Genomic DNA, 25,368 nt, shown 5'->3' with positions numbered 1-25,368 from the left:
AACAAAGGATAAATCTCTGCTTGCTGTTGAGACCTGCTGGGAGATGCCCACATGCCCATTACATGTTCTAGCTGTGATACAGGTCGGGCCAGGGTTAAGATGTTACTTTTGATTAAAAGATGATGAAGTTTGCTTTTGCTCTCTAAGTACACATGGGAATTTGCAGCTTGCCATCGGATGATGGTAGAGAAACCACTGTACCCAGATTGCTTTGTCCAATTAATTACAAGCTTGGAGAGAGGGAGGGGAAAGGAAAATTTCTTGCCTAATTTAGGCATTAGCTTTTCCAGTCTCGAGCGGCACCGATTGCTTGCTACTTTCACAAGCTTCATAGGTCAAATTGTGGATTCAAACTTAAAACACTGTCAAGAACTTTTTGAGGGATTAATATATTGTTCCTGAGGATGCCTTTTAATGGAATGCCTCTGCGAATGAGGCATTTGTGACTTCACGTGGTGGCACTAGGTTACGTGGGAACTTGGACATTGTCTGCAGGATAGGTGATAATTAATCAAAATGGGGAACTGGAATTCATAAGAGTTTTGTCCTTCTGCTCTAACATTTTGACTGGACAGACTTGGGGTTGTATTTGAATGCCTATTACACATTTACACACTGTGTCAAAAGCTGAGCAAGCTACCACGATAGCCACAGGGTGTATTTGAACCCGTAGCATGATACAGAGGAACCTTCAGTTTATAGGTGAATGTTTCTTGGAAAAGGAGCATGATTTTCTAGGGTTAGCCCTGAAAAAATCAAGATGGCAGAAAAGTTGCTGAGAGGAGGCACTCACAGAGGCTTTGGACTTTTCCTGAAGAATATCCAGAGTTTATACATGAGAATCCAAACTACATACAGTGTAGAAATATACATATTGTATACACTATATATATATATTTCCTTGTCCCATGGCCTTTTTTCTCAGGAGAAGGGACTTCCCTAATTGTGCTCCAGGTGATGTAAGGAGGAGAGCAACTTGCTTTCTCAAAATCAGTGTCACATCTCTCACTTGCTTTTCCTGCTTTCTGCAGGAAAACTGACCTTTAGATTTTGGTCACGTTGTTTGGCCTGGCCCTCCCTTCCCTGCTATAGGTTTCAGAAGAATATTTTTTTCCCTTTTGAGCACAGAGAACAATAGAGAGAGAAGAGCCAGAATTTAATTTTTAACTTATGTAACAGTCCAGTGTACGTAGTTTAAACTGACTGCTTTCAGAAGCAGCCCCTATTTACACAGTCCTCAGACTCCTACAGTATATCACACTTCTACTACTGAGAATTGGACTCACAGAGGAGTAACTGCAAACCATTTAATGTGAGACACTGCACAGAGAAGAAAAGGCCTCGCTGGGGTTTCTGTTAGTACAATTTTTATTTCCCTGGAGTAACAGCAACACGCTCATGACTCAAAATTTATTGCTGCTTCTACAAAGACAAAATACAACTCAAAGCATGTTAGCACAAGTACGAACGGCGCTGATGCTGTGCGTGCTAGAAGAGAGACCCCAGATGAAGAACAAAATCACAGTGGCATTGAAATGGAAATGTACCAGTCTTCAGAGAGGATGTTATCTGTGTAAGCAGTTTGTCTGAAACTGGTCCTTTGAGAACACGCAACCAGTCAGCACTTGAGAGGAGATAGAAATGTTTGCAAGCTGCAGTCTTAAACAGAACCCAAAGTTCTGAGATCCTGCTGGAAAAAGAGAAAACAAACATCTCTCTTCATGGGAAGCTCCTGAATACAAATAAACCCATTGCGTAAAAACTGAGGATTAAAGAACTTCTTAAATTTCAAATTGAGGCAAATGTATTCACTGGGAGGTAAGAAGAGAACAGGGAAGGTGGAGAGGGTTGTTTCCTTCAGGACTACACCCCCATCCCCTGATACAGAAGGGTCATTGTACACTAGGTGTTTAATGCACACCGATGAAACCTGCAATTTTTTCATGCTGTCCTGGAAGCTGCCTCTAGAAAGGAGGCAGAAATCTCTGAATTATGTTTGAGGAAGTCAAAGCAAAGATGAAACATGGCAGCACTTCACACGTGGTGCAGGTGGCCGCAGAAGAGGCTGTCGGTGCAAGGCAGATGGGTCAGACAGCTGCCACACAAACACGTTGCATTGAACAGGTGGAAATCTGCTCGGCCTTCTGGGCAAGGAATCTTGCTTTACAGTTCTTTAGGTGCTGCAGTCCACAAGATTTTCACTCATTTATATCCTGGGATGTTTGGGTGGTTGCCTCATGCCCACAGGAAGTATCATAAGAAGTACACGAAGCTCTCATTCTGCACTTTTGTATCATTATTCAACCATCTGGGTATTTCCACTCTAAAAAAATAATTATGCTGGCTTCCCTTTGCAGTGTGTGCACAGAAAATCAGGATCGAAGGATCGAAATACTCCATCAGGGCCACAGTATGTAAATGTCCATCTTCCAGCCCTGATCTCAGGTGCAGAATTAACTTAAAAGCAAATCAGTTAATTCATTGAGTTAAAATAATTTTTAAAAGCCTCTCTGAGGATACTTTGTTTTTGGGGTCGTGGCAGAAGTTTGGAACTGCCAGAACCTATCCTGATTTTTTTTTAATTGCTTCTGGAAGAGCACATCTTCTGTATTTTAATCCAGAGTTTGGCCCAAAAGGGGAATCCATCTGCAACCACAGTTAAGAAAGCAGTGGTGATGGTGATGCCATGCTTAACTGACAGCTCTCAGCTGAGCAGAAGTTGTGGGACAGAAATTGTCACGCTGTTACCTTCTCAAGGTGACCTTCTAAGTACAACAGTGTCATAAAATCTGCGATTTTTATGCTGTAACTGCTTACACTGTAGCTGGCCGTCTCTGAAGTAGTCCTCTGCAGAGGAATTTCCTTCTTTTGGGACATCTCCATGAATTCCTTCCCCATTTAAATTTAATTTCCAGCTTGAACCTCTCTGTGGTTGCATTGACAGTATGTGGTGTTGCTTTTAATTATATAAAATAAAGATGTATGTGTGCACTCCTTTGAGTGACTCCGCAGCAGATAGAACAGTGTTGTGCTGAGAAATGGAGAGCTCTTTCCTGTGATGTTTAGAAGAAATAACTCGCATAGTTTCCTTATCGCGTTTGGTTTTGTTATTTTTTTTTCTGAAATTCCCACATAGTTGTGGTTTTAGTATTTGTCCTATTCTGACACTGAGAACGGCAATTCAAGTATAATTGATGTGAACTGTTGCTAAAATAAGATTTTAATTTTTAGCCTGAGAAAATCCCACCGAGATGTTACAGTTCGGCATGTCTTGAGAACGCCAAGACATACATGTTCTTTTATTAGTGAGTGACCGGGAATTCTGGAAATAAAATAGATTTCGTTCCAGTTGGTCGACATATGCATCCTGTCTGAAAAGTCCTCTTAAAATTTCCAGAGATTTCAGATAGTCGATTTTTTAGTAGGAAAAGAAATGCATTTACTTCTCCAGGGCTTTGATTTTCTGCAAGATTTTGATACAATCCTACCAGAAATAGCTTTCTGTAATGGATACAATAGTAAGTAGAAAAGACGTTGCTTAATTGTGTTTTAGTCTGGTAAAGCTTTCACCAAAAAAAAAACCAAGAGTTTAAGCAGGGTGCAGAATTATAGCTTGAGGATTTTTCCCCTGACGTGTTATATATACACCTGGGAGGCACCACTTGTGCTCCAACAAGTTCGAGAAATGCATTTAAAAAAATGCATAAATCATAAATGCGTAAAGCATGGAACAGGTGAATTTTGGTGTGAGGCTTGTTGCATGAGACGTATCTGGGAGAGCTCAGTATGAAAAATTCAGCCACGGGTTGCAATGTAATGCCAGCATCAGGGGCTAAAATTAAAGGTCTTGCCACTTAGAAGAGTTCCTGTTAAGTTATGGTTAAAAGTAAAAGGAGAGTTTGGTCTTAGCTATCACGTTTACTATAAAATAACTTGTCCTTTGAAATTTCCATAGCTATACAAATGAATAAATCAGAATATTGTTTACTAATTAATGTTAGAAATATGTTTGGGCCTCCTGTTAGTCATTAGGCACAGAAGCGTGTTGAATATTTCTCAGTTGTTCCTTGCTGAGGTGGGGCAGAGGGAGAAAAGTGTTTGAAGAGTAGTTAAAAGTGCTTGAGTTTATGTAGCAGTAAAGGCTTTCAGTCTTCCCATCTGTAATTTGCACATGGCTAAGATGCAGACATGTTGTGTAGTGGTACAAACAGCTCACGGACACATTGGCACTCGGTATCTTCATTTTCAGGTTCTTCGAGGTGCCTGGGCAACATCATGCCCACCATGGCTTCAATTGCATAGCGCTAGTCCAACAGAATTTCGTTAATATTGCTTTTAATAATACGTCTATTTACACCCTTCTTGTACAACAATTCTTAGACTGCAGCTAGGTGTTCGTGTGATGTTCGTGTGTGCAATGTCCTGAAGTTTGCTTGCGTGCCACACGTTTGCTGCTGGTGGTGCCTTGGGTTGTAGGACATTGTTAGTAGGATGAGGAGGGGAGAAGACTTAGTGTATCTGTAAATTTAACTTTTCTTTCTTCTGCTCCTTGTAATAACCGGAAAGAAAGGTGTTACTTGGTCTAGTATGCACGTTGTGCTTCTGAATCTTCCTCAGTGCTGAATATTTCATTATATTCAGTCAGGTATTTCTGGAGTAGTACATTGCTAAAAATGCAAGGATCATGGAAGACGCCTGGAATAAACTAGCCTTCAGCCATTTCCAAAGACTTTGGGCACTTCTCTGGATAGAAATGAAAATGATAAATTGTGAACATCAGTGCGATAGAAATTCAGTCATGTACTTAGATAATATTTAGCTAAAAAATACCATGAGAATCACAGTCACTTAATATCTCCTGACGTGTCTGACATAACCGTATCAAAGGAGACTTCCATCAGAGAAAGTTCATCATCATCATCAAGGAAATAAACTGGAGATTCATCCATGTAGGTTTCAACGTAAAATTGACACACATTCTTAGAGAAACATTGAGCAAGTTGGTTGTTTTTGTCGTGTCGGTTCTTCACATTTTAAGAAGGGGTTAAATATTTCCCTGTCTAATTTTGTTTGTCTATTTTTAATCTGCAAGTTCTTTCAGGCAGCGACTGCCTCTGCCTGTGCCTTGCTCCATCTGGGAAGGACTGAATGAAAACCCAAAGAATTAAGCCCTTGATGCAGACTGCCGGCACAACATGAGCGGTTAAATGATAAAAGATCGCCGTTAGCATATCGATCTGCCTACCCTGATGGCTTTTAGGGTCATTTAGTAGGATATGGGAATTGGGATTATTCTTTGGTGCTTTTAGAAGGAAGGAAGGGAAGGGATCTTGAGTAGCTTTCAACAAGAAGAAGGAATATTTTGTCCCCCACAACTGACCCTGGAAGAACACGTTCATGGAGTGTAGCTGCCGTCCATATTCACATGCCTGCATTCCTCTCAAGATAACTTCATTCTGCATCTACGTAAATTTAATGTATACGTGCATTCAGCCTTAGGAAGGAGGCTGTATTTGCACAGACGTAGGTATGCATTTGAATGAACTCCGGAATTTAATGAGCTCCTCATCCAGTCTCGTGGGCCAGTGTGCTGGGGACAAATTCTTTGTTTTTCTGTGCCAGAAAGGCCCTCGGGTTTTGCTGAACTTGTGTTTGCAGATCAGCGTTACCCTTTGTCGCACATCAGCTCTTCCTTTATCTTTTCACCTGCTTCCTGTTGTCCTCAGAGAATAAGTATAACGTACCTGGATTTGGGGAGGAGGTGAGGGAAAGGGACGATTTGTATGACAAAAAATCGGGGCGGTCCCATTATGACTTGGTAAAACAATCAAGCCCTGTGCTTCTTAAAGCAGATAAATTAGAAATTTGTTTGTTTGTCGCTTGTGTCCAGAGACCAGTGCATCCGGGCGCCTTTATTAGCTCCCTGTACCCAAAAGAGCTCCAGTAATTGGCCCCGTTCGCAGGCTTGGCGAGGCAGCCAAGTACATATAAGCCTTCCCGAGCAGGAAACAGGAATTAATGCTCAGCGTTCCTCATCCTGTGGTTGAAATTGTGCTGTCGGGAGGAAAACAAGTTGAAAAACCCACCGTTTGTTGCCTTTGAGAAAATGAAAATGCAGGTTTTCCAGTGTTGTGTTGGGGAAACGGTACTATCAGTTCACAGAAAGCCTTTTTTACACGTGTGACCGCCGGGCGTTTCGGTACAGGAGCACGTAGACGTAGCATTGTAGGGAGTGGAATTAAATGACATCTGTATCTGTCAGTGAAACGTTTTTGACAGTATTTGCTTGTTTTAAAGACGGTTTTAAGCCCAGGTTGCTTGAATCTGGAAGCAGAGCAATGAAATTCTGAATTTCTCTTGCAGAAACCTGACGTGCGGCTCTCCCGGGGCAGCATCGACCGCGAGGACGGAGGTCTCCAGGGCCCAGTAAGTGTGTGGGATCTTCTCGTCTCCCAGCCCTTTTTCCAGTTTCCTGGTAGTACACGCTGTACAGTCGTGACTGTTGGAGATGATTGAAAGTTTTTGCTAAATGTTTCCACTGTTATTACTTGCTTCTACAGCTTTCCAAGAAGCTCAGCTTCTGTGGGAACAGCAGCCGTGGCAGAGCTGTTCGTGCAGCAGTTGGGAGGATTTGGGGGTTGGTTTTTGGCCCCTTGAAGCTGCTGTCGAAACAAATGCTCCTGCAAATATGTTGCAATTATTCTGAAAAGCTTGTGCGGTGTCTAATTGGGCCTTTCGTTTAAAAATGTCGATGGGTTGCTGAAACTTCCATCAACAGGAAGCAGGGGTAAAATAACTTTAGCAGTTGTTTAAATATCTGAAGGGTTTTCTTACAAGGAATGTAAATGTTACTGTTGTATTACCCAGGAATCTGTTTAGGGTAACTGATCCGCTCTGAAACAAATGGAATAAACCCCACAGCCATTCATTTACTGTCAGACAACAGCTGCAGCTGCGCTATTCTTTCTTACTGGCTTTACTGCCTTCTGTTTAACTAAAACCATTTCTCCGATCGTTGAATTGCCGTCGGAATCTCTGAATCACGCAGACAGGAGAGGGGGGTCAGGCCAGGGACCGTTACTGATAGGAACCTGATGCTTCATTCATCCCTTGTTTGTCTCCAGGGATCACCTTGAGAGCGTTTCTTCAAAGTTAGTATTTTAAATTCACTTTCCTCGATCATTTGGGATGCAATTCCAAAGTCGTAGGCTGCCTTCTGTATTTCTTCACTACCTGTGGCTGCAGGGGGCTCTTCCTGCATTCGCAGCCAAAGCACAGTCACAGATGAGCGTATTAATGGCATGCTGCAGCATGGTCTCCAGAGATAGCTGGTTGTGTTTGGAAGCTGCTACGATTTTTTTTTCTGTGAACCTGAAGGCTATTAATTACCATTTTGTCTTGTTATTGTTGCATCTTCATATAAGTGAAGTATTACTGTGGGTTTTTGCTACTCGTGAAGGTGCTGCAAGAAATTAGCGGGAGATTTTGAAGTCCTGCCAGAGGTCTGATCAAACTGACAGCCACCTAAAAGCGCAGCTCATTGCGGCAGGATGGTTTCATGACTGCCTGGGGTTAGAATGAAAAACCCAACCCCCCATCCCAAACTGCTTGCAGGGGATGATCCAGGTTCCCAGACAAGGTAGGGCAACTTCACACCCCACTTGACAGAGTGGGAAGAAAAATGTGATCGTTGCCAGAATGGGTTTTACAAGAGGCTCTTAATTCAGTTCCAGGGTTCGATTTTGCATTCTTAGAGTTCTTAATTCATTTAAAATTAACTCTGACTTCATTTGCAGTGGGAAATGTCTGATGCTCCTCTGAGTCAACCTCAGTTTCTCATCGGGAGGATGAGAAATAAGCAGTCATTTGTAGGAGAGCTCGGGTTCAACGATTGCCCAGCATTACACAGAGATTTCTGTGGCAGTGGCAAGGGCAGGATCCCGATCACCGAGGTGTCACTGAAGTCCTCCCACCAAGTGACTTTTTGTTAGGTTAGTCATGGTGGTAGTTGGAAAGGGTGTGCGCTGGGCTGTATGACTTTACTCACATTTCTTTCAACACACATTTTTAATAATGTTCTGGAAAGAAAATTGCACAAACCATTTCAGTGAACTAAGCCTCCTTTCCCTCTCCTCCCATCTCTTCCCCCTGGAGTTCTCAGATTTGAAATCGCAGAGGTACCAAAGTTAGTGACACAACCGATGGCGATGGGGCTGGCAGAGAGCAGCTGGTTTTTCTAACAACAGGGCAGTGCTTGAGATGATCGGCCGGTGGGTTTCAGAGACGTGGTAACAGCAGGAGAGTGTCAGGACTTTGGAGCTTTGATTCCTCCTCCCGCTAGAATACCATCTGTAAAACTTGTGAGAACTGCTTGGCATCTTTCCTAGGAGTTCTCCCCACGCAATATATTTTTGTGTGACCCTACATCCTAAATATTTTGCTTCTGGCCACGATTTTCCACAGCAAACTGCTAGAAACGAGCTACAAGTAGAGTTAGCGTGGGAATTTTCAGTGCATGCAGTTAAAATTGGGAAAAGTTTTGAGCAGCTCTAAAGAGGCCTCAGGAAGTGCTGGGCAGCCCTAACCACGGAAGCCTCGTTGGATCTGCCTGCAATTTTAAAACCCTAACATTAATTTCTAAAAATGCCAGGCCAAAGCTTTGAATAAATTCTAAACTAAAACGGTGAGTGTCCTTTGGGTTTGTTAGCGGGACGATGATCCCGTTGGCAATGACCCACGGGACGATGATCCCGTGAGGATCTCGGGTCCATGTAGAGGATCTCCTGCAGACCTTCTTCTGTTGGGCAGGGAAGGTGCTTGCTTTGTACGGTTGTGTTAGTGCTGAAAGGAGGCAGCTATGAAGTTGGAAGCTGAGGAATAGTGAGTGGACTGTTGTCCCTATTACCTGGGTGTGTTTCTGAAAATAAAGAATGTAAGAGATTCCAACACCGTGCTTAAAAGATCAGAAAAGAAAGATAATTAACATTTTCGGGCAGTGATTTGTGATAGCATTATCCAGAGCTGAAGTCAAACTGAAGCAGCTGCTGTGTTTTCACACCACTACAAGTGAGCTCTAGGATTTCTTATTGCCACCTTTAACATGTGGAAAAAGCAGCTTCCCTAGGTTTGATGCAAAGAGCTGTTCTGGCTTGGCAGAAAACGGTCTTTTATTTTATAAACCAATGCCTTCTTGAAATGTTTTCCTGCTGGGCATATTAAATTCTAACTGCCTTCAGTGTTTTATTTTGCAGTGGAAACTCCTTTTTACAGGCACGCTTGCCTAAAACGTGCCTGTTTCGATTGTAACATTTTTGCGTGTGTTTTTTAATGTGACAAGTTTTGCATAAAGCGTTAATTTGGCTGTGACCAAACAGATTTTCATCTGTCTTGGCACGAAGGTTGTATAAATACAATTACCACGGAAATTCACTTGAATCTACCATTAAATACTTCCAAATGAATAAGCAAATTGACCTTGATTAAGAGCTTCACAGCTCAGAAGATCTATTACCGTTATTGATGCTGTTCCCCAGTGCAGAAATAGTAAGTGCTGCACTGCAATTTCTTCATCAGCACCGTGACTTCTCCAGTTTGATCTCTGAATCGAGAGCAGAAGATGCTGTGAATATGGCACCACATTTGATTAATAGTGAGGGAGAAACTGTCACGTGCAGGGCAGGGCTGTTGTGAATACTACAAAACAAAATCACTTTCCTTACTGTATAAATAATATAAATGCAATTAAGAGATTATGGTGAATATGGAAGTATTTTAACTGCTGGGAAATGGGCTGAGAACTGGCTGTTTTCAGTGAAATGCGAGGGAAACGGTGAGCACTGTACTAACTACTATAAATGTGTATTTTATTTCGTAGGCTGGTAACCAGCACATATATCAGCCTGTGGGGAAACCAGGTAAGCACTAAAATCATACAGCGTCACCTTGAATCCTGGATTACAAGTCTTGTAGCAGCAACAGTGAACAAAGATGCTTTCCGGTATTTCCATACAAGGTTGGGTTCAATTCCAGAGAACTACACGGAGGTGTTTCGGTGCAGTCGGTGCTTAAATTCCCAGAGACTTGGTCAACAAATCTAAGAAGGTGTTTCAACAGCTGGGAAGTCTCTAGAGGAAGCTGAATCACTGTGTAGGACTCCACTGTGTGTGGAGTCCAGACATGTTAAACACAGGTAGACGACTAAATTTAGGTTTCTGTGTCTTAAAGTGAGTCATGTCCAGGACTTCTGCCAGGAAGAGGCCTGATTTCCCAGACACGAGCTGCATGCGGGGCACTCTGCTGGGGCACGAGGTGGTAAGCACCTCTCGGCTCTGGGTTAGGTGTCCTGAGTTAGTAAAGCAGGCGTAGCCTTCGTAATGTTGACAGACCAGAATGTCTCAGGTACATCTGATGCGCTGGTCCTCTAAAATGGAGATTTTGTTCACCAGATCACACAGCTCCGCCAAAGAAACCTCCCCGGCCCGGAGCCCCCGGCCATTTGGGCAGCCTCGCAAGCCTCAACAGCCCTGTGGACAGCTACAACGAAGGCGTGAAGGTACAGTGCTCAGTATCACACGTTTCAGAACATGAAACGTTACCCCTCAGAGATAGTTAGCTGTTCCCAAAGACCATGAAAAGCAAAAGTGACTAAACTTCCCAAGTAGATGTTATCATGTGCTGGCAGCTCTCCAGGGAGTTAACTGGTTGGCTCATATCCTCCAGGACTGATTCAGCACGTTCCTCACCTAGAATCTTTCCCAGGTGAGCTTATGTCCAGTCTGAGGAGCGTATGATCTCTCTCATACGGACCCAGCCTTCCTGCTAAGCAAGAAGGAGCTCAGCACAGCCAGGATCCATCCCGTTACTCAGGTTTTACCACAATGTCCGGGCCCTCAGTCACATAGAGGCGAAACACGTCTGAGCTGCGATGCTCCCAAAAGCTCTTGTTGCAGCACCACGACTCCCAAAACCCTGCTGGCTCTGGGGAGCAAGGAAAGAGAGGAAATGGTGTGGTCGGGACTTTCTGACCTGTGACCGAGATACTTGTGTATTTGTTATCTCATCTCCGGGCAATAAGCAATAAAACCAGAAATGAAACTTAGTGGAGTTGTCTAGCAGAGAGGTGCTGCAGGGCTGTGTGAAACTGTGCCCTGTTTCCTCTTGCAACTGGTGTAAGTGGAACTGGTCCTTAAGAGTGTCAGTGACTTGTAAAATCACGTCTCCAGGATATTTTTTCCCTGCCCTTGGGACTCGTTTACCTTTCTAATCTTAAACAAATGACCCCAGGGCCTCCCGAGGAGAACCAGTGGAGTTATTTCTGGTATTAGCAACTTTCAGCAGCTAGATATAATTCTGGCTGGGGCTTCTCCATCAGCACTACTCTACCAGAAATGATGTTGACACATCTCCATTCACTTTACAACCTCTGTGGGTAGGCAAATACCCTCCCAAAGGTCTGACTGCGGTGTTATTGACCAGAGCAGGCAGGCAGGATCCCTTCTGCTGCTGCCCCTCTGGCAGCTGCTGCCACCAGTATTTGCACTCCAGCCGTTTCCTGAGAAGAGAGCAATGTCAGAATTAGAGTGCAGGCTCCTGTAAATATGCCGGGGCCATCCCTGCTGTACGACGACAGCCGGTGTTAATAGTACAGTTCCTCACAGAAGGAGAACCTCGTGCTAATCAGCGCCCTGCCAAGCCCAGAGTAGAAAATTGGAATCCCTGCTACAGTAGGCACAGATGTGGGTGATGCTGATTTTGAGAAAATTCAGGAAAAAATGCAGTTCCTCTGACCGCGAAGTTCAAAACTGGCCACCAAAGCAATGCGTTTGGCACAAATTGGTCTTTCAGCCCCTGCCTGTCTCACTCTTGCTCTCTTTTGTTCTGAGATTTTCTGAATATTTAAGAATCAGCATAAACAGACAGCTCTGGCGAGCTCGAGTAGGATTATTTATTATCAACTGGTGCCAGTGCTTTTCAAGCTGCCAAGCCTCAGAAAACGTAAAAAAGCAGGAACAGATGTGTTGTTGAATTTGGATTCTCTAAAATTTCCTTTCTAACTACCGATATTGGAACGTGAAAAATGTTTTCTGAAATACAGCCTCTTCACAACAAACAAACCTGAGCAGCCAAAAACATCAGTATGAAGAGGATTTATGTGCTAAATAGCTCCTTCAGTGGAAAAGAAGTGTTGGTTTTCTTCTTTTTCCCGCCAGTAATTTCCTGAAATTGGATGGTCATGTCCCCTTTCAAAAAAAAAAAGTTCATTATTTTGGAATAGGTTGTGACTTGGTTCACTGAAGATGCTTTGGGGGTTCATTTCAGACTCCATTTCCTGTGCACCCACTTCAGACTCCATTTCATCCTCCCTTTTTTGCAGAATACAGCTGGAGAGGATTTGAGCTGCTTCCCCCAGGGGACCTGCAGGGCAGTAGGCACCTAGAAATAGTTTTCGGTTACCGAAGCAAAGCCAGGCAGTCCACACAGAAAGAAATCCCTGACTTGTGAAGCTCGCAGAGCAATAATGTTGATGGTAGCTATAAAAACAGGGGAAAAAATGAGAATGATGATTAGTAAGGACTGCAGATGTCCATTTTCTGAAGCCACGAATCCTATGGCCATAGGAATTCAGTGGGTTGGGTAGAGCACATTTGGAGTGGGCTCTTGGTAGTTGCTAACCCCAGCTGTGGCTGTCGTCGTGAACAGGAGCTGCGCAGTTCTGTGACTGCGTGTTTCCCATCATGACTTTTATTTTAAAAAAAAGAGCAAGGTGAAAGCAACGTTTCCTACACCTGCTGGGTAACGGATCGCTTGTGTTATAAAGGAGCAGGGTTTCCCAGGAAGCATCCCCCCCTGCTGCAGAGGCCCTTTTACTCTGCTCCCCACTTCACTATTTGCCAGACTGGCTTGCTCCTGTCGAGCTTTGCATGATCTCTTCCCCATGTGCTGAGTAAAAAGTCGGCATGGGCGCATGGCGAGCACTTCCCCCCCCTCGCGGGTGCACAGCAGGTTGTCAGCACACGGGGCTTCCCTAACAGCGGGGCCACGAGCTAACCCGTATGACTGCCGGGGCCGTCGAGGATGCGTTTTTGTTGCAGGCTTTTTAACTGGTCTCTCATTGCTGTACATGTTTTGGTTTGGGTTTGGTTCTTTTTGTTGGTTTGTTTTTTTTTCCTGCTGAATTTATTAATATTGTTTTTCTTTTTTCCCTTCTTCTGGTAAATTTCTTTAACCTTCCCCCACATTCTGCTCAACAATAGCCATGGAGGGTAAGCAGTGCGTGAGCGTGTGTACGTGCCCTGTTCCCCAATGTCTTTGCATGCGACTTTGCAAGAGGACTGTTGTAACTTCTCGATCGCTTAATCCAATTAGAATCACGGCCTTTCCCTGCTGATTGAAGTAATTACCGTGTTCTTTTTCCTCAAGTATTCTCTGATCGATGCGCCAGCCCGAATCTCTGTAACAGCTGCCAGTAACCAATTAGTGAAATGTGAACACTTGCGAGCCCGATGCACTAAATCCCGCGCTCCTTCCTTAGACAAAGCCTCACCCGAGTGTTTTGTCGTTTCATCGGTGTGAATGCTTCCAGTGAAGCATCTCTTGTAGCTGGGACCGGCTGGAAGCAATGTGGGGGGCCACGAGCTGATCCCAGATCTGCAGGGAGGACAACCACCGTGGCACCAGGAGGAAAGAGGCGTTTCTCAACCCTCCTCTCCCGCAGGGGGTTGCTTGTTGTACCCAGAGCTGCGGGGACCTGGGGTGTCTGCAGTTTGACAGGACTTGGGACCTGTTGGATTTGCCCTCATCTATAGGAAGCAAACTGATGAACACGTTTGGGGTGTCCCACCTCTACTGGGGACACTGGTTTTGTTAATTTGCTGTTCAAAGAAAGGACTTAGACGCCAAGTACTCTGTGCTCCTCATTCCTCACGTAATTTTCTTTGTTGTGGGAGTTAGACTGGAGGAAAAAAAAAAAAAAAAAAAAAAAAAAAAAAGCAGAGACTTTTTGGTAAAATCCCTCAGTGTCATTTCACAGATCAGGTTCAGTCAGAAGTGAAGGAAACTTCCTTCAGCCCCAAGGGCGAGCGTGTTCAGCAGGGACAGGGCGGCTGGTGCGAACACGAGCCCTTCCCGGTGGGCTGCGGAGGTTGGGAGGTTGCTGAGCCCCATCTGCTGGGGACAGGAGGTTCAGCAACCCCTCTCTGCTTCCAGATTCAGCCGCAGGAAATCAGCCCTCCTCCTACGGCCAACCTGGACCGCTCCAACGACAAAGTCTACGAGAATGTAACCGGGCTGGTGAAAGCAGTCATCGAAATGTCCAGTAAAATACAGCCGGCTCCGCCAGAGGAGTACGTGCCCATGGTAAAGGTAAGGAGGGACTCTGGAAATCGGGGTTTTATTTCGCTCCTCGATGACAGAATTCTTGGTAACAATTGATGGAGGAGAAACTTTCTGGAAGTTGGAAGTAGAAAAGCTTTTTGTGGTTGTGTGGGGTAACTTGTAGTCCGTGCTGGAGCTTTGTCTGGTTGTGTCCGTGGTGTACATGAGAGGGGTGATGGAATCAAAGCAGGGGTATGTGCTGTTGGGTACATGTTCTGTGTCTGTTCTATTTCCTTATTTGCTTCCTTTTCTCCTTAGGAGGTTGGCTTGGCACTGAGAACCTTGCTGGCAACGGTAGATGAGACCCTGCCGGTGCTTCCTGCAAGCACCCACAGAGAGGTGGGTAGAGCTCTGCTCAGTCCCCGTTTTCCAAGTTACCCTCCATGGGGACAGCTGCTGCATGGGTTTGGGCTTTCTCTTCTTTGCACGTGCACATGTTTGGATTCAGTAGGTGCTGTGACCTCTCAGATTAGAATTCTTCATGAAATCAAATTTATTAGAACCTAAGTGCTGTGTGGATGTAGGCTTTTACAAGCCAAGATGCTCACACTGGATGAAGGAGCATACAACACGTGCACAGTTTAAATAAAAATTGTCAGCAGTGCTTACAGCAAATCAGAACTGCAGGGAGACCATCTGGGCGTTAATTCTTGGTACAGATTTAATCTTTGAACACAGCTTGTGCACAAAGTCATTAGACAGGTAATTGAGCATAGCTCGGTGCAGCTGGAAGCTTTTGATACGAAAATATCCCTTAGTAGCCCTTGTTTGGGATAAGAAATGACTGAGATCTTTCAGTGAAGTTGAGGAGAGTCAGGAATAAAACCATTTTCCTCCAAAACCTTGAATGAGTGTGATAGTGAGAAAGCCAGAGAATCGTTACGTGCCATCTCAGAGAATCATCCTGTGTAGCAATTTCACCTGCTCCGCGTGGTGGCTCCAGCTCCAAAGGGAAACCTCAGGCAGGGGCTGTTGGGGTTTCACCGAGGGGATGTCCTGGACTGGGGAGGGTCGAGGGTGCTGTCGTTCTGTCGTGATTTCTGACGATTTATGCAGCTGACCGAGTCTTCTTATTGCAGATTGAGATGGCACAGAAGCTGCTGAACTCGGACTTGGCCGAGCTCATTAACAAGATGAAGCTGGCCCAGCAGTACGTCATGACCAGCCTGCAGCAGGAGTACAAGAAGCAGATGCTGACGGCCGCTCACGCTCTGGCTGTGGATGCCAAGAACTTGCTGGATGTCATTGATCAAGCCAGACTGAAAATGATCAGCCAGTCCAGACCGCACTAAGTACTGAGGGAAGAGTTTCATCAGGCTGAAAGAATTCTGCTTGCGAAAGGATGATGTGCCACCTTCCACCAGCAGCGAGGATTAACCCAGTGCAGTCCTGGCTTTCCAGCGACTCTTGCTTCAGCTGACTGACAGCTGTCGGTTCTCTCCCGTGACAAAAGTTTAACCCAGTTTTTTTAAAGCCAAGCTGGTCTGGGATTGAAGAAGCGGCGGCGGCACCAGCCAAAGTCTGTACAGAAGGCCTTGGGAAAATCACGGCTTCGGAGCGCGATTCGGTTTTGCTCCCATCGCATCGGCCACGCTTTAGCCTCGAGCTGCCGCGGAGTCTCGGAGCCAGAACTGTTCGAGCAGCAGAGCGGAGAAAGATATTGTGAAGAAGAATTCTGGGAAACCTCAGGGCTGAGAATTCTTGCCCACAGTATATGAACTATCCAGACTGGAATTTTTTTTATTAGAACACTTACGTCGCAATATGCTAATCACAATTTACAGAGAAAGAAAATAAAAAGCTATATTTTCAAGACGTCGGTCATTTCAAGACAAACTAAAAGCCCTCTTCATCTTCCTGCCTTTTACTTTTACGTGAATGTGTGATGCATTTGGTTGGAACTAGCTGTAGAACACAACTGAAAACTCTCGTCTTCTTCACCAGAATAACGTGCCAGTTCTTTTTGTAGCAACGTTGTTTTCCTTGGAAGCAAAAATGCTGCTTTGTACCAGAGCAACTCAGAGCTGCATTTAGAGGAGTTCTGTAACCATTCATGCCCCCCATTTTTATATAATTTATAAAGACAGATTAAAGCCATGTTGAATATTTTAAGCCCACTGTAGTTAACTAACCCATCCTTTTGTCTATCTTGCCTGGGAGGAGTTACTGTAGAGCAGTGTAATTAGATTTTCCTTGGTTTTCCAGTTATGCCATCTGTTCTGTTGAAATAAAAACCACACTCCCTTTTTGCTGTTGAGGGATATAAATTATTCTCAGGAAGAATATAATGAACTGTACAGTTACTTTGACCTATTAAAAAGGTGTTACCAGTGAGTCGGGCTCTATTTTGTGTGTGTTTACTGGAGAAGCCCTGCCATGTTCTCTCCCTACCTTTCTGAGATTTCAGGAGTTCAATTCAGGAGGTGCAACAGCGAGCATGGAAGGAAGAAATCAAAGAGTTTTAGTCATCTTCCATAAAGCAGCTTTATTTCTAAGGACAGGAACACATCAGTGGGTGTTATGAGCTGTGTGAGTGAATTGTTGGTGATTGCATGGTGTCACTTCTCATGTTCCTTTAGATTTAAAACATAGATGGCTTTTTCTCTGATGGAGGCAGGGAAGTAGCAGCTACAGGGTTATTTTGGTAGCTCAGCAGCAATTCAGTTGCAGGATTTACTGCCACCAGGGGTCCCCCATCAGGACCAGCCCTCATTTCTCCAGGTGCCTCCATGTTCCCCACAAGAAGTTTTGGGTTTAGTGGGATGGGGCACTGCCGTGCTACCACTATCCACCCAAATGCACCACAGCCCTCCAACGCAGCTTTCAGTCTTTAACTGACACAACACTTTATTAATGCCTTATATTTACTATTTAGATACACGCTTAAAAATAGCCCTTACCTTGACTCACATGCTCTGAGTAAGCCCAACACAGGATTTTTCCTAATGCTATTACACTACTCCATTTTTAAGTGCCACAACCTTCTGACACCTACCCTTCAACACAGCTGGCTTTTCAGTGATGCTCCTTGATTTTTTTTCCTGGAAAAGCAAAACATTAAGCACCCTCTGCACATTATATACCCCACACTTCAAGTTTAGAGTATTGCAAGACTTTCATCTGCTTCTTAAATTACAGCTACACATGAGTAATTACAACCACTCAGTTTTAGCCTGACTTTAACCAAGCATTTCAGCCTTTTCCAAAGCGTTGAGCTCAACAATTGCCCTCCACAGTTGTTCCCCGCTGTGCCCCTAACTGCTCCTGAGCAGGTTCAACTGCCTGGTACTGTGAGCTAAAAATTGGGTGGGTGCTGCAGCTTCCCCCAGAGGTGACTGCAAAAGCAGCTCCTGATTGCAGCACAGGTAGTACACCAAGTAGTAACACTGCTACTAAACCTCAACACCTCCCATACTCACTGCAGTCACGTTTATACCTTTATCTGCATGCTGGGAATGCAATTATGAGCTGTAACGGTCGCTGTGCTACACCTCTGCTGCCACTGAGCATAAAGAACCAACAGGGTGAGTAGTTAGGCCAGCATTCAGTGGCAGCAGGTTTTGGAACTGCAGGTAGTGTGGCAAGCCTTCATCCGCTCCCTTCCAGCATTTAAGAGACAACCAAACAGTTCAATGCTTCTTTATTACAGGCAGGTACAAAACTAATTAGTCAAAAAGACCAAAGCCCATGTCATCATCAGATTCCTCTGATTCTTCTTTCTTTTCCTCTTCTTTCTTCTCTTCGGCTAGAAAATGAAAAGTGGTGAGAATTCTTCCATTTGCATCAACTCATAAAAGTCATGTGCTAGAAGACAACATCAAGAAAGATGGACAATCCTAACTTGTTCATCACAGAATGGCCTGGGATGGAAGGGACCTCAAAAGATCATTTAGTTCCAACCCCCTTGCATAGGCAGGGACACCTCCCACTAGATCAGGTTGCTCAGGGCCTCATGCAACCTGGCCTTAAACACCTCCAGGGATGGGGCATCCACAGCTTCTCTGGGCAGCCTGTGCCAGTGCCTCACCACCCCGAGTGCAGAATTTTCTTCTAACCTCTAATTTTAACGGCCCAGGGAGAGTGATGTTTCTGCTACCAAGGAAGTGGCACTAAGCCTTCAGCACTCCCATCAAACCCAGAAGGCTTTGCAGAGCAGGCGCACTCCCTCTAGCCAGCACATCCTGACTATGTAAGAGGCAGCCTCAGCTCTGAGGTAACGCCAGCCCCACGTGCTAATTCAAAGGATGACTCCAGCCTTATTACTGAGGGTGAGGCCTGGTTCTGCTTTCCACCACCCGCACGCCGACTCCCCAGCTGCCAAGAGCATCTCAGCCCAGGGTTTCACCCAGCAGTTTCCAGCCCAGGCCGCCGGACCCAGCACCCCACTTACCCGGGGCAGCCCCGCCGCCCGCAGGCGCAGCCCCGCCCGCAGGAGCGGCCGCAGCCGGAGCCCCGCCGCCAGCTCCCACGTTGCAGATAAGGCTGCCGATGTCGATGTTCGCTAGAGCCTGAGGAGAAAGCACCCGGCACGGCCTTGTTACCGCGGGGCAAGCTTCGCTTCAACCCCGAGCCCCTTTCCCCATCGTCCCCCAGCTTACCTTAGCGAAGAGCCCCGGCCAGAAGGGCTCCACGCTGACTCCGGCCGCCTTGATGAGGGCGTTAATTTTGTCCTCCTGCAACGAGACCGGCGCTGAGGGGACAGCTCCGAGAGAAGGGGGAGGCCGCCTCTCGCCGGGCCCCCGCCACCGCCATGCCGCGGCCGGCCGCCATCTTGTGGCGCCGGGGCCGCGCACTCACCGTGACGGTGACTTCATCGTCGTGCAGGATGAGGGCGGAGTAGATGCAGGCGAGCTCGGAGACGGAGGCCATGGTGTTCTGGGGGGCGCGGTGCCAGTCGCCGGAGTGGAACGGCCTTAGCTTCGTGTGAAGGACACAGCACCTTATGCGTCCAGCGAGGAAAAGGCGGCTGGTGCTGAGGGGCGGCTTTATTAGGGCGCCAACAGCCAATCGCAGGCCCGGGAATGGGGACGGAAAGGAGGTGACAGCGCCGCTGGCCAATCCGTGAGCGGAGAGGAGAGGAGCTCCGCCAATCGCGGCAGGGGGGCGGGAGGAGGCGAGGCGGCGGCCATTTCCCGCTGCCCCCTCACGGAGAGGCGCCGCCTGAGGGCGGGCCGGGGCTGAGGGGCCGCTTGCTGCCCTGCGCCACACGGGGTCGCGTTTTGTTACTGTTCTACTCCAAAAATACTTCCAAGCCTCGTGGATGGCACATAAATGGATGGCACCAGCGGTGCTTGGCTAAACGCACGTGTGTAAAAAAAAATAAAATCCAAGAAAAGAAAATAACGAGATGGAAAAAGCCATTTGTGATGAATTCCCACTTCCCAACTTCTAGGTGACGTTGGAACCTTAAATTCCAGCATTTCCCCCTCTGCTATTTATATGTGATCAACCCAATTTCCAGACAAGAGTAAATTTAATAAAAAAAACTCTTTTTTTTTTTTTTTTTTTTTTTTGTACATTGCTGTTGGTGTTCTGTAAATAAAACTTTTAAAATTAAACTTGAGCAGAATAATTTAAGGATTTGCAAAAAGACCTGATACTTAGAATCCTAAAATGATGGCGTTCGATACCAGCAAAGTGTATCTGCCAGCTGCAGTTCTCATGCGAGTCCAATGATGGGCAATGAAGCTGGTGAAGGGGCAGGAGAGCAAGTCTGATGGGGAACGGGTCTGATGGGGAAGAAGTCTGATGGAGAACTGGTCTGATGGAAAACAAATCTGCTGGGGAGTGGCCGAGGGGCTGGGGGTGTTCAACCTCGAGAAAAGGAGGCTCAGGAGACACCTCAGGGGACACCTCATTGTACTTCAATGAGGTTGCAGCGAGGTGGGGATCGGGCTCTTCTCCCGAGCACCAAGCGATGAGGGGAGATGGCCTCACATTGTGCCAGGGGAGGTTTACGTTGGATATGAGGAGAAATTTCTATACTAGAAGGGTTATGTGGCATTGGAATAGGCTGCTCAGGGCAGTGGTTGAGTCACCATCCCTGGAGGTCTTCAAGAGCCGTGGAGATGTAGAACTCAGTAGCATGGTTCAGTAGCACTTGTCAGTGCTAGGTTAAAGGTTGGACATGATGATCTTAGAGGGCTTTTCCAGCCTGAGGGATTCTCTGAGTCTCATGCTCCTTCACAAAAATCAGACGACTGATTAGACCATTACAAGTTAAAACTGAAGCACACAAGCAGGACTTCTTGTATCCTTCCCTTCCTCATAATTCAAGGCATCTCTCACTGGATGAGGGTCAGACACTACTTACTGCTGGAGATGATGAATGCTGAGTGCTGCAGCGCTTAACTTGCAGGTTTTTAACCCTGTTAGTGGTGGTACCAGTTCTGACTTTAAACATTTAAACTTCTTGTACAATGCGGAGGGCACAGAGGAACCCTCTGTCAGTGCCAGGTGCTTGAGGATGGGATTTCACGAAGGCCCAGCAGAGCAGGGGCAGTTCTGCTTGCCTCATTCGTCCCTCACACCACTGCTGCCACGGCCTCCTGTGTGGAAGCTTTTGGAGCTCTGCAGCTACATCTGTGAAGATCTGCCTGAAAACTAGCAATACGGACAGAAAAATTTAATTTTCAGGCAAATGAACTCACAGATCTGGTTTAGAAGGAAGTTAATGTATAGGCTATAACTATGCTCGAAATATCTGGAAGCAGAAACTGGAGTTTGCTTAAGGGCATTGGAAACTCTGAGAAACTCCTTTTTATCAGCAATGGCACCTCTGGAAACGTACAGCTTGTGAAAAGGCTAAAAAAAACAACCTGTAGGACACCCAAGCTAATCAAGTAAGAAAGATTCCTCCTAAGTGGATCCCAGATTACATTCATGTATGTGGAGGAAGGAACTGAGGAATGACTTGCCGAAGCAGACAGAAGCGAGGAGAACCAGTTGCCAATGCAGGAGGACCATCATGAGCCTTTATTAGAACAGCACACATAAAGATAGCTAAATAGCTCCGATTATACTTCATGGCTGAAGACACTGCCAGCTAAGAAACCTAATAATGTCAGATAGAGCATCTGAAATGTGCCTGCTCCACTGAAAACATCCTGCATTGAATTGAAAGTAACTTCTTGTACAGGATTTAAATAGTGAGTATAAATCTTTGCTGTCTTCAGGCTGTAGAGAAAAATCTAGCTTCACTGAACTTGCAAGTTCTGTGTATTCAAGGGCTTCTTGTTGGCAATGATCCGCAGGTTTCATGATGTTATGCTGAAATTTAATACATTTGTTTGGGGACAGTACTCAGGAGTTTCTATTGCTTGTGGATAAGAAGACAGGTGAATGACAGGGGCCAGCTTTTTCTATCCTGTTTTCGTGGTGCAGGTCTGAGTGGAAATTTGAGCGGACCCTATAGGAGAGAACAGGGATGGTAGGTAACAGTTCTTAAGCGAAAATTATTTTAAAAATGAAGATGCGTTGTTTAAAAATAAAATATGACCTGAAATTTAAATGTGACTTTCACATAAGCTTAGGTTTTGGTTGATAAAGATATTAATTAGAGGAGATTTGCCTGCATCCTTGCTTCATGGCTGTCTTGCTACATCTATGGAGTGACACTGATGTGGCTGATCTGTAGGGGCTCAGAGTAAAGTTATGATGCAAACAAATCACTGTGTAATAGGAAAGAATAGTGTTGCTGCTTCCCAAAGCTTTTTGAAGCCTAGCTGTCCAGTCAGCATTGCCAGTTAACAAAGCCCAATTCCAAGGCAGACCAAGGGATAAAGTCTAGGATAAAGCCTGTGTGCTTTTTACCTCTGAACCTTTAACTGTCCATACTTCATACAATCTATGTAATACTTTGCCATCCTCTTGGAACAGAATAACTTCCCTTTGAGATGGATCTATAGAAAATACATTGAGGTGTATGCTTCTGTGTATTCTACAGTTCTAGGATCCTGAATTACTTCCAGAGTGATGAGTTACTAGGGCTTGCTCCAGAAAGCCAATGCTCTGATGGGTGATAATACAACTGTGCTGATAAAGCTTTCACCAGATAGCACAGGAGTGTCTTTGTGATAAGCAAAGCAAAGAGGTTGGGTGTGAAAATTTCCTGAGGTGAGTGTTTTACACGTAGAGGACGGTAAAGGGCAGTGGCAGAGATTTGGGTGAATACACTTGAGCTCTACTTACCAGCCAGGAAAGCAAAACATCAGGAAGGAGGGGATGAACTTGTTTCAACAAACACTGTTGCAACTGATATATATGTATGTGTGCATGTATATGTATACATATACACAGCATTTAAAGACTTAGAGATTGCTGGGAGGGCTAACACTGGTAAATCACGTCAGTTTTAAAATTGAAAACAGAACTTTACTACTAATATTAATTAAGAAAAAACCGTGCTAATAATTCTCACAATTGTAATCCCTACAGATTAATTCTTGTACTTGATCAGTCATTATTGCTACATATACAAAGCGTTTGGTCCTTAACACTTCATCCTAAATTAGACATGTACACAATACATCAGGGCTGGTGCAAAGCATGACCCTGGGTATTGACAGTCATCGAGGTGGCCAAACTCAAGAAGTCTTCACCAAGGAGAATCTCACATTTTCTTTCTCTTTCCCTGACCCCTACTTAACTGTTTGGTTGTTTTTAACCTTCCTGAGCTGATTCTTCCTTTATTAAAATATCCTTTCAAGATGCACTTCGATAATTAGTAGTTGAGCACAAGTTTGGGGAGGGACTCTGTCAGGGCAAGGGAGGATAGGACAACAGGGAATGGCTTTAAACTAAAATGGTGTAGGTTTAGATTAGGTATAAGGAAGAAATTCTTCAGTCAGAGGGTGGTGAGGCCCTGGCACAGGCTGCCCAGAGAAGCTGTGGATGCCCCATCCCTGGAGGTGTTCAAGGCCAGGCTGGATGGGGCTTTGGGCAACCTGGGCTGGTGGGAGGTGTCCCCACCTATGGCAGGGGACTAGATGAGCTTTAAGGTCCCTTCCAACCCAAACCATTCAGTGATTCTATGAAGTTATTGATAATTTGGGGGCCTCTTCTTTCAGGGCCTTTGCCATTATTCCACATTCAAACCTCACAGCGAGTGACACCTGCTATCAAGTTCTAGTTCACACGGCAAGCTCTCACACAAGTTGCACAGGTCTGACAAACCAGGACTGGGGCCTTTGGCCTGTTAATGTAGTAGGACAACAGTGTTTTCATCGGGCATTGGGTAAGGAACGTCTATACATTTATGCTATAACGGTATGCTTATGTTTGGGGTCAGAAGAAGCTAGCATTAAAGTCAGCACAGTGATTGTTGTGAGGTTCTAGAAAACTGCATTATATTGTGAATCGACACTGGGGAAGCAACAATAAGACGTGTGAAATGGCAAAGTCTTAGACTTGTGTCTTGAAGGCAGTGTTTCAAAACAGGAAACAACACGTGAGCTGGTCTCTCAGCCAGGTGCACGTCCTGCAGGTAGGGAAGTCATCTGCAAGAAGGAGAGAAGAGATGACTGCTTGCCTGAAAGCAAACAAACAAAACCCAACCCAACCCAAACAATAAGTAAACACAATTCCCTGAGCCACCAAATAGGCTTGGTGTTGCCCAGAATCACTTCCATCTTCTGTAGAGATGCTGTAGCTGCCTAAAGGCAATCCCTGTGGCACAGTGAGAGGATTTTAAAGCAGATGAGCCCTTTTAGGTTGTCTTTCTTGCCACAGTCCACTTTAATCTCTGTACAGTTCCCTTTCTTTCCCTAGTAGAAGTTCATTATTCTTTTCTACTCTAAGCCATTCAAACAATCCAAGTTGTTCACTGGCCCTGGGAGGATCCTCATTTGGCTCTACATGCCTCTGTCTCCTGGTTTTAGCAATTAGCCACACCAGCGAAGTTCAGGTTGTTTACCATCACATCAACACCTTTACCCAAAGGGCCGAAGTCTTTCCACTCTTGAGAGAGGGAAGGAGCTGGCGATTAATCGGGGTGCCCCGTGTTTGGTGAGGCACATCTGGGTGCTGTTAACCAGGACAGTTCTCCCCCCCTCAACTGTTTTCCAGTGGTGGTACCATCTTTTTCTCTCTATGGTATGATTTTGATTTTAGAGTTGCACCTACTAGGCTATATTGACGCTGAGGCCAGGGCTTTTTTTATTATTATTTTATTTTGGGAGCAGGAGTGGATTTGACAAAGCAACTATTCACCATTAAATTGTCTTCTCCAGCTTTGTTCATGAATAGTATCAGTAGAGTATCTGCTTCTCTTACCCTCTTTTTGGAAACAACTCGTTCCTTACCTGATTTTTTTTTCTGCGTTTTACCCGTGCTCATAACTGGGTTCAAACCCAAGAAATATTTCCAGGCCTGAGTCCATGACTATAGTGGGAAGTCCAGCTCAGAAACCTGCCTCAACAGGATGCTCATTTGGGCTCAAAACAAAGAAAAATTCTACTGCTACATGCAATGGTAATAACCAGCACACAGCACATCCCCAATAGGTGGTGCTGCATCTTTTTGATAGTTTTTAATTGCTGTAGTCTTTGCTCTGATCACCTCCAAAAGTCAGTCCTTCTTGAGTCCTTCACTTTTTTCTGATCTCGCTTTATATTTTCATTATTTAAAGCAAAATATATATATTATTATGAAAAGGACATAGAGTATGTGAGAAATCTAGTGTGCACACTTCAGAATAACAGCATAAAAGTCAGGCCAGTTGAGAGCTGGAATAATGTAAGTTTGAATTCCCTCAGAGTCAACAATTAAATTTACATCTTTCTTCTCCAAGTAATTTTTTTTTTGCCACTGTATCATTATTAGAAATGACTAACAGACATTATAAACTGGTTTTTTAATTAATTTAGTTTAAGAAGAGAAGGGTTGTGCTTAGTGAGATTGAAATATGTTCTCTCAACAAAAGAAAAGCCGTATATTCTAACATTAGCTTAACTGTATATAAAATATTTACCCCCAGTTACCTGTGTTTATATAAAG

At 45.0% G+C, this 25,368-nt stretch overlaps 2 protein-coding genes across 16 annotated transcripts in view; one reads left to right on the top strand and one right to left on the bottom strand.

Moving 5' to 3' along the window:
- Window positions 1-16,707, top strand: part of PTK2 (protein tyrosine kinase 2) — a 197,262-nt gene extending 180,555 nt beyond the window's left edge. For 7 of the 15 annotated variants that reach the window (XM_035318393.1, XM_035318399.1, XM_035318400.1 and 4 more), the window contains 7 exons: window positions 6,364-6,426; window positions 9,875-9,914; window positions 10,446-10,552; window positions 13,254-13,262; window positions 14,206-14,361; window positions 14,632-14,712; window positions 15,453-16,707. In XM_035318393.1, coding sequence (XP_035174284.1) covers window positions 6,364-6,426; window positions 9,875-9,914; window positions 10,446-10,552; window positions 13,254-13,262; window positions 14,206-14,361; window positions 14,632-14,712; window positions 15,453-15,665 — 669 coding nt within the window. In that variant the 3' untranslated portion in view covers window positions 15,666-16,707. The remainder of the gene's footprint in view (window positions 1-6,363; window positions 6,427-9,874; window positions 9,915-10,445; window positions 10,553-13,253; window positions 13,263-14,205; window positions 14,362-14,631; window positions 14,713-15,452) is intronic. The other 8 variants (XM_035318397.1, XM_035318396.1, XM_035318394.1 and 5 more) reach the window with 3 other exon arrangements.
- Window positions 16,708-17,996: 1,289 nt separating this feature from the next.
- On the bottom strand, window positions 17,997-19,348 carry RPLP1 (ribosomal protein lateral stalk subunit P1). Its single transcript, XM_035318408.1, has 4 exons — window positions 19,171-19,348; window positions 18,972-19,046; window positions 18,764-18,881; window positions 17,997-18,118 (listed from the first exon to the last, which is right to left on the bottom strand). The coding sequence occupies exons 1-4, from the start codon at window positions 19,240-19,242 to the stop codon at window positions 18,039-18,041; spliced, it is 345 nt and encodes a 114-aa protein (XP_035174299.1). The 5' UTR covers window positions 19,243-19,348; the 3' UTR covers window positions 17,997-18,038.
- Between the last annotated feature and the right edge of the window lie 6,020 nt (window positions 19,349-25,368).

This window comes from Oxyura jamaicensis, chromosome 2 (genome assembly GCF_011077185.1).
Source record: "Oxyura jamaicensis isolate SHBP4307 breed ruddy duck chromosome 2, BPBGC_Ojam_1.0, whole genome shotgun sequence".
In the NCBI taxonomy this organism is placed as follows: Eukaryota; Metazoa; Chordata; class Aves; order Anseriformes; family Anatidae; genus Oxyura; species Oxyura jamaicensis.
This window is presented reverse-complemented; position numbering and strand designations above follow the sequence as displayed.